Below are 17,242 nucleotides of genomic sequence, written 5' to 3' on the forward strand. Positions count from 1 at the left end.
TGTGTCAAATACTTTCTGGAAATCTAGGAATAAGGAATCTGCCTGTTGCCCTTCATCCGTGGTTTGCAGGATATTGTGTGAGAAAAGAGCAATCTGATTTTCATGCACACAATGCTTTGTAAATCCGTGGTGATTTGCGGGCAGTAGTTTTTCAGTGACAAGGAAATGTAATATATTCGAACTTAGGATGTTTTCAAGAATTCTGCAGCATACTAAGTTAAGGTTATTGGATTGTAATTTTGCAGGTCCATTCTTTTACCTTTCTTGTATGCAGGAGTCACCTGTGCTTTTTTTGCAGTCACTTGGACATTACACTGGGCTACAGATTTGTGGTAAATGCTAGCTAAGTCAGGGACCAATGCCATAGAGAACTATCTGTGAAAACAAATTGGTCTTATGTCTGGACCTGGCAACTTATTTATGTTCAACTCTTTCTGTTGCTTCTTGACACCAGGGATGCCTGTTTCTGTCGTCCTTACTGGAGTCTGTCTGGTGGTCAGATTATAGCATGTCTGTTCAGTCCTCCTTTGAATGATTTTTCAGACATGCAGTTTATGACTGGCTTTTGTTTTACTGTGTTCTATAGCCACAGCAGACTGGTCAATGAGTGACTGGATAGAAGCCTTCGATCTTATTAGTGATTTTATGTAGGACCAGAATTTTCTTAGGTTCTCACAAGGGAACCTCCCCATCGTACCCCCCTCAGATTTAGTTATAAGTTGGCACAGTGAATAGGTCTTGAAAAACTTAACACAGATAAATTGAGAAAACAGGAAGAAGTTGTGTGAGACTATGAAAAAATAAGCAAAATATAACTACTGAGTAGTCCATCCGCAAGATAGGATACACCATGACAGTGTGAGCTCAGGAGTGCCGTGGTTAGCGTTAGCAGCTGCGGAACGAAAGGTCCTTGGTTCAGTTCTTCCCTCGAGTGAAAAAATTTAATTTTTTATTTTCAGACAATTATTATCTGTCCGTCCGATGCGAGGTAACTGCTCCGTAGTATGGGGACGCTACACCTAAACACTTCTTTGGGAGTCATTATCACATCCACACGAAAACCTAAATCGGGCAAGGTAGAAGAATCTTTTTACCCATTCGCCAAGTGTACAAGTTAGGTGGGTCGACAACATATTCCTGTCGTGTGGAGGAATCTGTTGACCTATGACCTTGCGATCAAATGTTTTCGGTCCCCATTGGAGGGGAACGTCCAATCGTTTACTAATCGCACAGTTTTGCGGTGCGGTCGCAAAACACAGGCACTAAACTTACCACAGTGAACAGAGACGTCAATGAACGAACGGACTGCTAAAAAAATTGCGAAAATAAACTTTTCACTCCATGGAGGACTTGAACCAAGGACCTCTCGTTCTGCAGCTGCTCACACTAACCACGGGACCACGGCGCTCCTGAGCTCACACTGCCCTTGTTGTTGCCTATCTTGCGCATGGATTTTTTCATAGTTCCACACAACTTCTTCTTGTTTTCTCGATTGATCTGTGTTCAGTTTTTCAAGGCCTATCCACTGTGCCAACTTATAACTAAATCTGAGGGGGGTGTGATGGGGAGGTTCACTCGTCGGCAAAGTCCTTCATTATGATAAGTTATTGTAGGCTTAGTGCATCGATCTTCCTCAGGTTGGAGAGAGCAATATGATCTTTTATTTTGATGTGTATCTGTTGGTAGTAAACCGTGTTTCAATTCTGAAAGCTAAATACTGGATAGCAACTCTTGTCTCATAATTGTTAGTTTTCTTAATTGAATTATCCATTTTGATTAAAAAGTTTAACTTCTATAGTGTCCTGTGTGTCCAAGTTACCTGGGACACACAAAACAGAGCAAGCGGCAACAGGACCATTCTTGTATGAAGGAAAAGAACGTAAATTTAGTTTGTATGGTTCCTGGTTCATGTATAGACAAACATCTTAAGAATTTCTTGTATGAAGAAGATAGTCTCTACTTTCCAGCTTCTGTGAGATATTCTGTTGAGCTATAGATAGAAGGTGACATTAAGTAACATCATAAATTTATTTCTGAATGTGAAGATCTTTTCTGTACATTTTATCCTGTGTGCTAGCTCATTGTTTAAAATGTTCTCAACAACTGAGGGATCCTTTTCAGTTAATTCAAGGCATTTATTACATGGCTAATAATCATCTTTGTTTCTTGTATTGCGTGTGTCTATATAACTGAACAGTGCATTTTTTCAGTTGTTAATTTGCTGCAGAAATATGTCGTGGGTGGTTAAGTAATGATGAAAAGTTCACTGAATTTATTTCTGCACATTTGTCTTGGGGGCAGATTTGCAATACATCTGACAACCTTTTTAAGAAGCTTCAGTAACCTATGTGTCACCTGTGCCATAAATACCTGCAGATGAATACTTATAAATGTTTTATTTGTGTGACTGGTTTGATCAATTTCTCTCTTATGGTGTAATCAGACAGTACTGAGATATTTAACTTCTTAACGCACATAACTTACAGTTCCATTGATAGACGGCACCAGGTACTGACCATTTGCAGATACATCTGCATTTAATAACACTATGCCAATGATACAGTCCTTCTGTACAGAGCACTGTGATCTGTTAACAATTTTGAATGTGTATACCTAGGTTGTCTACCAAGTGATTTATGTATATTATGGTGAATGTACCAGCTTGAATCACTATCCTGGGTAAATTTGGTAATTTTAACATCTGAGTCTCTCCAGTCTTGCTTTGTTTCACATAACAACCTATAACACTAAATCGTGATATACATCATAAAGAAGCCAAACAAAATCTACAATCACAGAATCAGCAACAAATGAAGTATTCAGAATCATCACTGATTGCTTCTCGGTAAATAGCCTGTCACTTAATCTAGGAAAACTACATCATATTCTATTCTGCACAGTGGAAGATGTAGTTAATAACAATTCTGCGTGAGGAAAAGGAAATACTTGAAACTGATTGTTTAAAATTCCTGGGCATGCATATTTATTATAACTCAAAATGGAAATAAAATAAGAGTGAAAATCGAATGTAAAAGAGATTGTAAATGGAGCATGCACAGTTTTGAAATGTGAGAGTTCCCGCTACTCTGTGCTGAATGAGGGACGTGGAGAGTGGGGGAAGCAGTCGAGCAGGGCCACTTGCTTAAGTCATTAGTCGTCATAACTATGTTTGGGCAAGAAGTACCGGTCTCTGTTTGTGAAAAACATTATTGTCAAGATTTTTGCTCTGGAAAGTGTAAAAGCAGGCGAAATCCTTAGGAGATTGAACAACCAAGGAAGACAGAGTTTGAGGATATTCAGTATTTGCTTGGCCTGAGCAGTTTGTGGAGGTTTACGAGCACATTGAGAATGAGGGCTGCATTCATACACTCCTCCACCAGCAGTACCAACAGCAGCCACATTCACCATGTTTCAGGAGCTTCTTGAGGATGAGAGGTATTTTGATGGTTGCTGAGATTGCAGATAAGGTTGGAAGAAGTTAAGGCAGCACATTTGCCATTATCATAGATGAGCTAGGCTTCAGGAAAATGGGTGCTGGATGGGTTCCTCACCTTTTGGCAACTCATTAGAAATTGAACAATTTACAGGTGTTGAAACAACTGTTGGCTAGATTTCAGGAGGAGGGAGACTCATTTCTTACTCACATTATCGCCTGTGATGGAGCATGGGTCCATCATTACATCACTTTGAATCAAAATAAGCAAGCAGAGAATGGAGGGGTAGCATGGATCGTTGAAAGTGAAGTCAAAACTGTTAGCTGGCAAGGTTAGAGAATATTTATGGTCCACAGGAAGGACAAATTGGCCATAATTGTCAATCGGCAGCAGGAACTGGTGTATACCATGAATGCTAGTCCATATTTGCCATTTGTGACATTGTTATTGTAATACATTTGGAATTTGGTGCAGATGATGCAGTTGTGTGCTGATTCTAAATTTCCCTGCGCATTATGCAATTATGAGGTGTGGACTATGCCCCTCACACATTTATAATGTTTTATATTAGCTGTAGGACAGTTTTATTAGAGATCCGCATTAATAGAACACTTCATGTCATTATTCAGAACATACCTTTCACTACTCACATTGCCTACAGCTTCTCTCTGTGGGAAGAAAGGGAGGGAGGGAGAGTTTTCACAGTATGTGATATGTCCACCTGCTATACTTTCCTACGTTAACTTTCCAGACAGGTTAAAAAGAAATTAGACTGAATCACTTTTACACCCTTGCTTTCCATGAGTAATGCTCTTGTTGACTGATCTACCCAGACATACTTCGTGGCCTGATTTATGGTTTCAAACTTTCATTAAGTATAGTTTCTTCCCCAGTATTCTTATACCTTAACCGCTGAGTTACTCTTACATCTCAAATGGCCTTTATGTCGGAGTGATGCTTAACTTTAATTTACCTTTCTTCCACAGACGCTGTTTGTACTTAACTGGATGGGAGGAATAATATGGTGCACGGGGGGAGGGTTTGGGGGGGGGGGGGAGAGTTTCATTTTGGACAGTTTTACATAATTGCATCAATCGTGAAGATGTGTGTTAGAGCATCAAACCACTTTTTTTTGTACCCATTCTGTTGGAATTTACTGTACAGTCTGTTATGCTGGCCATCTTGTAATTCATTTTTCATCATGCACAAGGATGCACTGTTTGGAGAAAAATTGAATATGGTCACAATAAGGTGAATATTACTGGCACCCAGATACTTAATAAAGTGTTACAAAACTGTTCCGTGTAAAAAATCTGATATTTATCAGGAGAATGAAAAAACAAGTTATATCTATTTGTGTGTAAATGATTAGTATCCAAAAAATTAAGAAGGTAAACAGATACTGCATAATTATGCTGCTCACTGCATCACTGCAAAAAATAGTGAGACAAATTAGTAAATTTAATACTTCATTAAGAACGTGTTAAGTGCCATGCCAGGAAATTGACTGGTTTTAAGGAAGGCTGATAAAAGTTGATTCTTGCAGGGAAGAAAACAGCAGCCAGCCACTGTTAATAATGCCTTTTTTTTCCAAAAATAGTGCCATTACAGTCTTCGGGTTGAAAGGTTCATCTTCTGACAGCTGTTCACATATGTTATTGTTTGCATTCTTTGTTGGCTTTTTTATGCAACAACTAATGTAAACAACATCAAATTTAATATAAACGCTAACAGACATTTGAAAAAACTGGTAACGGTCCTTTTTTGCTTGTTGTTGTTGTTGTTATTAGCAGTGGTTAGTTGCTATTTTCTTATTTACAACAATCAACTTCTATTTCATACACAGCAACAGTCTCAAAAATGTCAGTTTTTGACAAAACAGCATTTTATTTGTGTTGAAATACAGCATTAGGTTTTTAACGAATCAAACTGTAGTCAACAAAAACCACTTCTCGTGTCTTCTAAATTTTGGAACTCCAGAAGAAGCACAACTTGTCACAAAGATCATGCACCATCTACTAATGAATGTTCAAGCTTCTGAATAAAGTCTAAGGACGAGCAACAGTGTACTGAGAACAAAACAGTTCTGAAAAAACTTTTTTTTTAGTGGCTCTTACGACCTTTCCCATTCCCACTCTTCAGTTCTTGTTATGAATGGCTGTGAAATGCTACTGGCTATTATCTTGCATCAGAATAATGCTTTTGCAGATGTGCCATACAGTTACATAGAAGTTTTCACACACAGTTTGCACAGCATGTGACTTGACACATTTGCATCAGTGTTAGTGCCTTGTGTTCACTAACACCACCTCTTGCCTGCACTCCTGTTGGGTGTCTGAATAACATCAGAATGTTCTGTTTTATTGATAACAAAGAGTACCCTGTTTTATTGATAACAAAGAGTACCTGTGTTCCATTGACTGATAGTGACTTACGTGGCACAACTATGTCTTACACCCCCCCCCTCCCACCTCGTGCTGATAGAGCTCTGTGGCACACCTTTGCATTAAACTGTGTCAATGTGAGATTAGTGTAGCAACTCAATATTTGTTAGTATCATTTGCTCACAGTACTTCTTTTTAACAACAGTTTCATCCAAATTTATTCAGAAAGTAGAACATAAGCATTGATGATTTGAATTGGTTGTTCTTTTCAGTGACTACATCAACTCAACATAAATTACTCGTCAGCTAGGTTCAGTGGAAAATATTGGTTGCTTTCTCAAACAATTACTCATATACTGATTCAGTCACTTTTCTTTCTTATTACAAACTGATCTTTTGAATTTGGTGTTTTATGTGTCACAATTCTTGTCCCAGGGAACTTCCAGCTATGCTCCTTCACTGAAGCAAAGTGTGTGTGGTTGGTGATACATACTGATGCATACTGTGCCAGATGAGTGGCATGTTTCCTTAGGTCCTCTTACTGATGAAATATACTCTCAAATTAAAACTGTAAAATAAGGTGTAGTAGGTAAAAGCTCTGATATTGTGAGCCACTGTTATTTTTATTTGTCTTTGGTGAGTCATACTCAAAGATGAAGTGCACCTACAGGATGGCACAGCATTTGCAGCAGCTTTGCAGGAGAAAATATCTGCTTGACACAGACGGTTTCAGTGTGTAAGAAACAACACCTTTCACACTGATATGTTGTCATCAGGAGCCTGATGACAATATATGCCTTTCATTTTTAGTTCCACAATTTGCCATTTGCTTGCCTGGAATATTGAGTTGGCATCCCTTCGTAATGATTGGAAAAAATGGAGTCAGCATCCCTTTATAATGATTGTGACGTTTGTTCTGCCCCCATTCCTTCTCTCTCTCTCTCTCTCTCTCTCTCTCTCTCTCTCTCTCTCTCTCTCTCTCTCTCTCTCTCTCTCTCTCTCACACACACACACACACACAATTAAACTCTTTGCATACCTTGCATATTTTTACAGTTGAATACCTCATTCTTTTCTGTGCTACATAAAGGCTGAACCTTGCAGCCAAAATTGACAATATTTGTAGGACAGTTGAGATGGAGAAATAAAAAGAAACAGTCACTTATATATGTTATGGCAGCTCAGTCTCCTGGAAATTCAGTTGGCAATTTTTTACCATGTCTATTGCATTTCACTCTTATCATCTTGAAGCTCTAATGCAATGATTTTCCTAAAGATAAAAGCTTCTGTCCATAAGTCAGCATATCTTTTAAAGGATTTGTTGGTATGAGAGAGCTTGTTCTTTTCACACAGTATGTACTTTTTACTATGTACAAAGGCAAACTGGCAGGTCTATATGCCTAGATTTTGGAAAGCATACACAGTGTAGACAATTGACATAGGTCCAAATGTAAGGAATGGTTTCTCAGATATGTTTTTATTCATTCTTTGTGATCCAACGATCCAGTCACAACCAGGGAGAGCGCTCAGTAAGACAGAACGATTATGAAGGAAGGTATGCATTATCAGAAGACAAGAAATTCATAGAAACTTGAACTTCATGTTGCATGTACAACAAACTGCCATATGGCTTAATACCATTTGTGACTATTCCAGATAAATGTAAGCCAGTAAATAAGAGAGAGAGCTGCTGCTTTGAAGAAAAAAGAGGAAAAAAAAAGAAAAAGAAAAAAAGAAAGAAAGTTGCTGTCCAAATGGTGTTAAATGACTGCTGTTTATGTTATATTGGTAGCTTAATTACTCTGGAGTTTTGAGAAGAAAATAGTGATCTGCACCTGTAAATACTGAATCCTACTTTCAGAACTCTATTTATTTTTTGAGCTGACTTAAACTAAACACTGAAAAGTTTATCAACAACAGTTTGAAAAGGATAGATTGCTACTCATTGTAAAGATGACACGATGGGTTGCAGATGTGCATGATGAAAAGGCAGTCTCATCATGATGCCCATCTTCAACTCAACATGTCATCTTTACTGCTTTCTATGCTTTTCTATGCCTTTGATAACATTGTTGTGTGCACTGAACACAGTTACTTGCCATGTACGTGCAGTATTGTTAGTTGTTGAAATGCTGGGAAAGTGACCCTTCTTCTTCTTCTTCCTCCAGAGGAGTGACAGGTGACAAGACATGGCTTTTCAGGTATGATCCTGAATCTCTGGTGGGGAGTGGGAATTTTGTCACGTTGCCCTAAGGATATTGCCAATGCCAGTGTCTAGGAAGCCTGTGTGGACTTGTGGATGAAGCAGTAGCAGCGATACATAGGTGCAGAAGAAATGATCTTTGAAGACTTTTAAGGGTTTGTATTTTAAAAAGCAATAAATTTCCCTAAAGCACAATTTTTGGAACGGACCCAGTAAAACTGTTTGGTATTGACACTTTAGCCTATGGAAAAGTGTCTCATTGAAAGACAAGAGGAATTCAGGATGACTTGATCAGAAATCGTGTTCATTGCGATGTATGGCAGCTTGTTTTTAATGAGTAAAACTCAGAGTTTACTGCCACTGATTATGAGAAATTAACTCACTCGTATCCATTAAATATCTAGGCTTAACTTTGCAACTAGAAGCATACTGGTCGAATGGAGACAGTACAAATCAAACTATTATATAAGGGAAAAGGAGACACAGGGAACCCAAATGCTTACAGAGGAACAGCATTGGAATCTATGCCACTGGAACTCCTAGCGGGAATCCTCGCCAAAAGGCTGGCAGAACAACTCGAACCCCTTCTATCGGAGAAGTAGTTCGGTTTTAGGAAGGGATGGTCAATGACAGTGGCAGTAGAAAACCTGATGTAACAAATTAAACACGGATAGGAAGACCTGAAGGAAAACTATATATGGTTTTTGTTGACTACTCAAAAGCCATCGACCTGGTCAGCAGAAAAGTTTTAATAGACAAACTGGAGGAACTAATTGGAAGAACGAGTACAATGACCCTGATATTGAATATACTGGCAGAAAACCATATACAGATTGGTGATGGAATAGGCATATCTGACTGGCTGCCACAGACGAATGGCATCCTCCAAGGCTGTTTAACGCCCTCATGTACGGTGTCATAAAAAGGAATGGCAGGAACAAGCACGTACACATATGATGATGACACGGCCATCGCAGCGACAGATATAGACAAACTACAAGTACAGCTAAACACATTAAGTTGAATGGGTGGAGCGAAACGACATCAAGATAAACGAAGAGAAGATGGAGTTGGTAGTGTTCAGGAAAGGAGGAAGAATCACTGAAGCAGAGAACATCAAGTGCAGTGAAAAACCATTCAAGAGGGTTAACAATTTCAAATATCTAGGTATCACAATCCAAACAAAAGGAAAAAGTTTCAGATTACATATAAGATCTAGAGCAGTGGCGGCCACTAGAGCTATGAATGAAATCAGAAACATCACTCAACTATTGATCACCACAGCTATGGACCTGTTTGGGCTAAAGATACTGCCTGTACTGACGTATGGCCTAGAATCAGTGGGAGAATACCTCACATACAAACAGCTGGAAGAATTGGAACGAGCAAAGGCTACATACGTGAAGAGAATTTTAGGAGGCTTGCAGAACTCAAGATCCAGGCTAGTGTACGAGCTTACCAGGGAGACTGTCTCACAGAGGATCTGTGATGCGAGCTCATACTCCCAGCCAGTGCCAATTTCAAACAGCTTCTACAAGATCTCCGGGAGAAGAAAAACAACATACCAGAGGACTTGTATGCAATGTCTGCTATGCAAGACAGGACCTGGATGAAAACTAACCATAAAATGTGACACATGGCGATGAGACTGGCAACACGCGATTTTCACCACAAGGTGTGTTGTAACGAATCATTTCACGAACCAAATGACGAGTGTGTGTGTGTGTGTGTGTGTGTGTGTGTGTGTGTGTGAGAGAGAGAGAGCTGTCCTTGGAATTTTGTGACTGATACCATATTACCAAATACAGGAATAGACAGAAGTCCATCGTAGCTTATAGGAAAGACAAGTAATATGAATGTAAACCTTTGCACGGCATAACTGCATTTCCAATAAATAAAACTTTGCAAAATGACATAAAATGGAACAATTGCTTGTCAGTTGTTGGAAAAATGAGTGACTGACTACAGTTATTGTGAGAATTGTGAGTAAACTTTATGCACGTATAAAGGAGACTGCATGTAGAATGTTTGATGGACACAGTCTTAAGGTCTGCTCGAATGTTTGGCATCTCCACCCAGTAGTATTAAAGGAAGTCATTGAAACAATTTAGAGGTGTGCTGCTGGATTTCTTGCAGGGAAGTTCAGTCAGTAAGTTCACTTACACAGCTGAGTGGTCAGCATAGACTGTAGCACTGTCGATAATATATTGAGATATCAATATTTTTCCAAAAAATATAGATATATGTTGGCAGTATTTTTTTTTCCTCAATATATTGATATTGAAATGGCAATATTGAGTGCTGATATTTTTATTTTATATTTTTCCCCCACAGTTTTCAGTAAATATATGAAATTGTAGTAGAACTTTTTGAGCTCCCAGTCTTACTCTTTGACTGTGTGGACCAAGTATAGGTGGCGCACAGGAGTAGTCAGATTGCAGTACTGGGTGGTGGTGTGCATGGAATAACAAGGTTTCCGATGTGGAGAGACAGCACACTAGTTGCACTAAAAAACAATTTTATTATACCGCTTACATTTGGGTACCATTTTTAGCAAAGAGGATATCGCCAAGTATGAACATGTATCGTTTTCCTTTCAATTCTTGCTCTAAGGGAAATAAGCAGGCCGCTAGCATGTTGACATACAGAATATCTACTAATAAATCAAATGTTTATTTTTATAGGCTGGAATTTCGATATTTTTTTGTCACTGTATCAGTACTATTTTTCTGAGATATCGAGGACTGATGACGATATATTTTTTAAATATTGGTATATTGGATTCCTGATTTTTTTTAAAGTATCAACAGATGTAGTAGATGCCTGCCATGTGGAGGATCTGGGTTCGATTCCCAATACACTTTCTTGGTGGAATCATTGGTACGGGGTGTTCTCAGCTTCATGATACCAATCGAGGAGCTACTTGCCCAACTTGTAGCAACTCCATGATCCGAATAGTCTGCAAAATGGCCAGGAGTGTGGGGTGCGGAATACGTGCCCCTCCGTACCACAACTGCATGATGCTGCAAAGCAAAGATTGACACGACAGCCAGTAGACATCCCTATGACATTCACGGCCCGGCCGAGGAGCTCATTAAAAATTCAATCAGTGTGCTAGTGCTCTTAAGAGATTAGATGGAACTGCTTGGAGGGAAGGAGACAATCATTTGTGACATGCTATGGGGGAAGGTTAGAGAACCACCATTTGCAACAGGCAGCAGAAAGGTTCTGCTGCCTCCTATGTTCAGCTTTCGTGAGGGAGATAAGCTTTGTACAGTGGCATACAAGCTACCATTTACCCATGCTCCATTTATGAGTGGAACTGGAAAGGGAATAGCTAGCAACTGTAAAATGTATCTCCGCACACAAATATTCAGAGACGAGTCAAAAAATTGTAATCACTGCCCATAATCGGACTGTGTGTTGCCTGATGTTGTTGCAGGAAAGTGAAGCTGTAAGAATAGTATACAAGTGAAACTGAGATGAATGAGCAGCAACAGTACAAGCTGCAAATGGAGAAAGCCATATTTAATAATGGGAGCAGACGAGCATCTTACTGTTAATAATGTACTTTAACATCAATAGAGGTTTCTCCTACTCATTGGCATTAAAATTCGATTTTTATACATTTAAAAAATGCTGCCATTCATTGCAATAAATGGAATTTCTCTACCAAGTCATCCTGAATCACCCTACTGCCTTTCAATGACGACACTTTCTCGTACACTGAAGTGTCGTCACCAAGTAGTTTTACTGGATCTGCCCAAAAGCTTGAAAAATATTTTTATAGAGGTTTATTGCTTTTTAAAGTACAAAAACTTAATAATCTTCAATGCCGATATCTTCTGCACCTATGCATCTTTGCCAAGCAGTCCTCATAAGCTTCCTGGAAGCAGATTGTTATGGCCAGAAGCTTGGGGAAATAGCATCTGGGAATTGACAAATCTGGACGGCTGTTTGCCTGCTTCTATAAACTGGTTGAAGGACAGTGCAGCCACAAGTAGGTGGCAAGCACTTCATAGCAGAATGTTCAGGTAGGCGGGCGGCTTGTCCACTCTGTAAAGCAGAATAGGCAGTAATATGTGGCATATCTGATGGCAGGGTATGTTTGCTGGTGCAGGGACGAATGTTTCGGTGCATACCATGCAGTGCATGTTGTTTAACGGAGGTTCCAGATCAGACGACCCCTACACGTTCCCATGTTGACACGACAATGTCTTCAGTTACGATTGCAGCGGCACGGGATCATCAAGGTTGGACTGTGGATAGAGGGAAATGTGTCTCCTGGCCAGATGAAGCATGTTACACCACATAGACAGTCGTGTCCAGATACACTGTCATTCAGGCAAGTGTAGGCTCAAAATGTACACTGTGCCACGGGTGCTGGCAGAGGAAATGATTACCGTGAGGGCTATTCATCTAGATTTCCATATGACTTGTGGCAGTAATCAGTAGTACCATGATAGCTGTGGACTAGGGAACATTATTGTGGACCACATGCTTCTCTTCATGCTTGGTTCTTCTGTCCATGGTGATAGCATCTTCCACTGGAACAACTGTCTGTATAACAAGAACAGGATGGTTCTACAAAGATGTGAGGGCGTGATGATGAACTCACTTTGTGGCTACCAATCTCACCAGATCAGAACTGGTGGGAAAACACCTGAGACACTATTGACTCCAGCTTCACGCCCACAGTCAATTGGCCCCTGATTTACAAGAATTGTGTGACCAAGGCATAGACATCTGGTGCCAAATGTGTACCCAGGGCCTGTTGACACTCTGATTTATTGCATTCCAGACATGGAGCGACATGCTCTTATGTGAGTGGTCATAATGTTTTGCCCCATCATTGTAGGTGGAAGTGTTAAAGATGATCTATAGCTCCAAAAACTTGATGTATGCTGCTTTTGTTGCTAGTGCAGCATGTGTTTTGTATGGCAGACTATTAGAACAGTTGAGGAATGGTAAAATATGCACCAGTCACATCCGTGGCTGCAACAGCCAAACAAATTAGCTGTTACAAATCTCTGTAGCATCATTGTGAAGCAAGATGAGAAGATGTGTATTGCGGTATAAGCTCAAGATTTCTTCGTTACTGTTGTTAAGGAAGCTGTCTCCATAAGAATTTTGTGAAATCTAATCTATGAGGGCTATTCAGAAAGTAGGGAACGTTTCCGTCTGACGCTGCTAAGCGTGTGCCAATCACATGTATTTTTTTTATGTGCATGCTCAGCAGCTCAGTCAGCAACCATCCGTGACAGCGGAAACGCCTCTGCACATCTGTTTTTTTATTTTTTATTTTATTTTTTTTATTCGAATTTGAAATGTGCGCTGCAAGGCAAAAATCCTAAAACCTATAGAAATTTATCGTGAACTCTGCGAGGTGTACGGAAACAACGTAATGAGTGAATGTTCCATCTGGAACCAACGTTCATGATGAAGAGAAGAGTGGATGCCCAAGTATTGTGACTGAAGATCTTCTCGCTAAAGTTGGTGAAACAATTTGTGAAAACTGTTGCTTCACAATAACAGTGCATCCGCTTTCTTTTCCACAAGTTTCGCGGTCTTCGTTGTTTGAAATTTTTACTCAAGAGCAAGGCTACCACAAATTTTGTGCGCGATGGGTACCTAAAATGCTTACAGAGCGCCATAAAGACCAGCAAATGGGGGCAACATTGACATTTCTGGAGGCTTACCACAAACATGGTGATTCATTACTGGATCGAATCATAACTGGTGATTATGAGACTTGGGTGAAAAATGTCAACTGCGAGACAAAATTACAGTGCATGGAGTGGGCCACACAAGGTCTCCCAAAACCAAGAAAATGTTTGCAAACCTTGTCAGCAAGCAATTTGATGGCGACTGTGTTTTGGGATATGGCAGGCATGCTTCTTATGGATGTTCTCGAACCTGGAGCAACCATAAATTCTGCCCGGTACTGCCACTTTGCACAGCCTTATAAGAGCAGTTCAAAACAAATGCCGAGGAAAGCTGACTTCCAAAATTTTGTTTTTGCCCAGCCTCACACAGCAGACTGCACTAAAGAACTCCTTGATTCATTCAAATGCAAAATTTTCCCTCATCCGTCCTAGAGCCTTGATCTTGCACCAAGCGACTTCCACTTGTTTCCCTAGGTGAAGAACTGGCGTACAATGCAGCGCTTTGATGATGGCGTGGAACTCCAGACAGGCGTGACTCACTGGGTGAAGTCTCAAGTGGCAGAATTTATGATGAAGGTCTTTCAAAGCTTGTCCACCACTATGATAAGTGCCTCAATGTGTTTGGTGACTGTGTGGATAGGTACTATGTCAGTCGCTCTTTCAGATGTGTATAATAAATAGTATTACTTGTACTTTTTTTTTTAAATGCCAAAATGTTCCGTACTTTCTGAATAGCCCTCGTGTCTTTTATGTTATAAATAAAAATGTAAGTGTTCATTTGTTCAACATTGTATATCTCCAAAAGTTCTTCAAATTACCTTGAAACTTTGAGTCACTGCTGCATTCAAATGTGCACGTGTTCTTATATACCTGCTGGAGTGCTACATAATGTACAAATATATATGTAAGAATTGTAGGGGAAATCTATAAAAAATTGTAAATATTTGTTTGTTCATAGTATTAAATCTCCAAAAGTTCGTCACAAATTGCTCTGAAATTTTGACACAAAATGGAATGTAACAATATTATGAGAAGGAAAGTTGCCACTCACCATATAGTGGAGATGCTGACTCGCAGATAGGCACAACAAAAAGACTCTCACAATTATAGCTTTCAGCCATTAAGGCCTTCGTTAACAACACACACACACACACACACACACACACACACACACACACACACACACAGAAGCCCAACTCGCACACAAGACTGCGGTCTAAGGCAACTGAAACCATACTGTGTTTGAGAATTGTGCTATAATTGTGAGAGTCTTTTTGTTGTGCCTGTCTGCGACTCAGCGTCTCTACTATATGGTGAGTGTCAACTTTCCTTCTCATAATATTATAGAGTATATTTTGAAAGAGGATATACATCCCATTATTAAACTGCACAGCATCTGGAAGAGTATACCATATGGGCTATGAATTTTGAAATGTAGTTGTTCATGTCATGATATCATTCCTTCATTGATAAAAATATTTTGACCAAGATTAAAAATTTTTTAAACTTAGAGAAATAATCAGTTGTAGTTTGCACCTTGGAGAGTCAGTTGGTGTTGTCCTGTTTGTTATTGGTATCTGAAAAATACTAATATTCATTGAAATCTGTTATGAGACATCATTTTGCAAAATATTGGTGGTTTCCAATAACAGATTTGTTTACCAGTAATTGTCCATCTTTGGTTTTTTTTATATTATTCCCATCAGAAAAGCAAACCCAACACATTTTCTAAGTTTGGCTGTCTTCACATCTACAAATTTGACACTTTGGTTATTTGGCTTCCTCCCTAAAAATAATTTAGTGACATCCTCAATCTTCTGTATATTGCTGGGAAATATGTTAAGACCCAGAAATCCTTCAGTTTCATTATTGGTCCTCGATAAATAAACATCTGATCACTCACATTGTGATCTTCGTTTGATTCTTCTGTATCACTTGGCCGTGATAGTGTTTGTTGAATTCTCCGTGTACATATTTCAGAGTCATTAGAAGATTCTGCTTCACTCTATTTTTCTGGTGATGTAATGTCTTCTACTTCTTTGCAAACCTCGAATTCAACTGGAATATTCATTGTTTCATGTTACACGTTAACACCATTTGCAAAGTGGCATGCTGTGTTGGTGGTTCGTCCGTAACAGAGCAGTAGCTGGCAGGTGATTTGGCAACTCTGTAGTTGAAAGTGACAGATGTCAACTATTAAGTGATTTTAATCAGACTGTAGCAAATTCCAAAGAGAGTGTAGCAGTAATCACTGTCAAAAGGTTTCCCTAAATTGCTATACAGACCCATAATCTTTTCTAGCTAGCACTACAAGTAATTTCAATTTCACAGTTTCAGATCGACAGTAGAAAAGCACAGTTCCAGCTGGGGAACCTGCGGAGTCAGTTTCAGCAGGAGGGTGGGGGAGGTGAAGAGATGGATCTGGTGACTGGGGAGGGCCAAGATGCCCTCCCAGTCTTGGAGGGGGAGGTCTCGTCCTCGACGAGCGATGAGAGGGGGGCGGCGGGACCCGACCCCCTGGTGCCACCTCCGGAGGCCGGCGAACAGATGGTGGTGTCCGAAGCCGGAGTGTTTCCCCAGCAGGGCTTGGAGGAGCAGGAGGTGGAAGAGGAAGTGCTGGATGGCTCGGTGATGGGTGACGTCGTAAGCGGTGTGCCGTCACTGTCACCAGACACGTCCGAATCTGCTCTCGAGTTGTTGTGCCAGCCATTTGAACCCGGCCAGAGTGGTTTAGGTGATCTTACGGTAAGTCATTTTCATAAACATACATGTATTGCAATTGAATGTCACATAATATGATATATGATTGTATTACTCACTATTTCCGAGACTACTCGCATGAGGGTGGTTAATCCGAGTATCTATTTCGACAGAAAACGTTTTTAAGATAATGGGTATTCACTTGTTTCTGGTCTCCGCCAATATTAACTTTCAGTACTCTGACAGTTTGGTGTCCATATGGGTCTTGTGTAAATGTTTTCATGTTCTATGATCACATGCAGAGGAAATCCACTGCCCAGGAGTGATATAATTTCATTTTCTATTAAGAAGTGTTACTGAAGAATGCAGTGTCATCTGCTAGTTAAAAGTTGACAGTCATTACAAACTGAGGCTATTTGACTTCTGTTGCAACTGCTACTCCAGTGAGACACTACATTGAGAGGTTTCTTTGAGTGAATGATTAGTAATTCACATTTGCAACACATTATTGAGGAAGTAACATTAACTGAATTTTCCGTATTGTTTGCTCTTGAAACGTAATTTTAGCTTCTTAGGCCATAGTCCAGTGATAACTGTACACGCAAAATGATACGTGAATTGGGTAGAGTGGACTAAGTGTAGTGTACTGCTCTTCTCACCAACATCAGACCGAAAAGTCATGGAGCATGGGTGCAGTGCTGTCGTTTACATTTTGTGCTAAGGCGACCTGCCCTCTCCCCCTCTCTCCCCCCTCCTCTCCCCCCTCTCTCTCCCCCCTCCTTCTCCCCCCCTCTCTCCCCCTCTCTCCCCCCCTCTCTCCCCCCTCTCTCCCCCCTCTAACACGCAGCTTAGTGT

The 17,242-nt window shown here is 40.0% G+C and overlaps 1 protein-coding gene across 6 annotated transcripts in view; it reads left to right on the forward strand.

Moving 5' to 3' along the window:
* LOC126291589 (microtubule-associated protein futsch-like) overlaps positions 1 to 17,242 on the forward strand; it is a 263,380-nt gene that overhangs the window by 9,444 nt on the left and 236,694 nt on the right. For all 6 annotated transcript variants that reach the window (XM_049985126.1, XM_049985122.1, XM_049985124.1 and 3 more), the window contains exon 2: positions 16,019 to 16,432. In XM_049985126.1, coding sequence (XP_049841083.1) covers positions 16,103 to 16,432 — 330 coding nt within the window. In that variant the 5' untranslated portion in view covers positions 16,019 to 16,102. The remainder of the gene's footprint in view (positions 1 to 16,018; positions 16,433 to 17,242) is intronic.

The sequence above is a fragment of the Schistocerca gregaria genome, chromosome 9, assembly GCF_023897955.1.
Source record: "Schistocerca gregaria isolate iqSchGreg1 chromosome 9, iqSchGreg1.2, whole genome shotgun sequence".
NCBI lineage: Eukaryota > Metazoa > Arthropoda > Insecta > Orthoptera > Acrididae > Schistocerca > Schistocerca gregaria.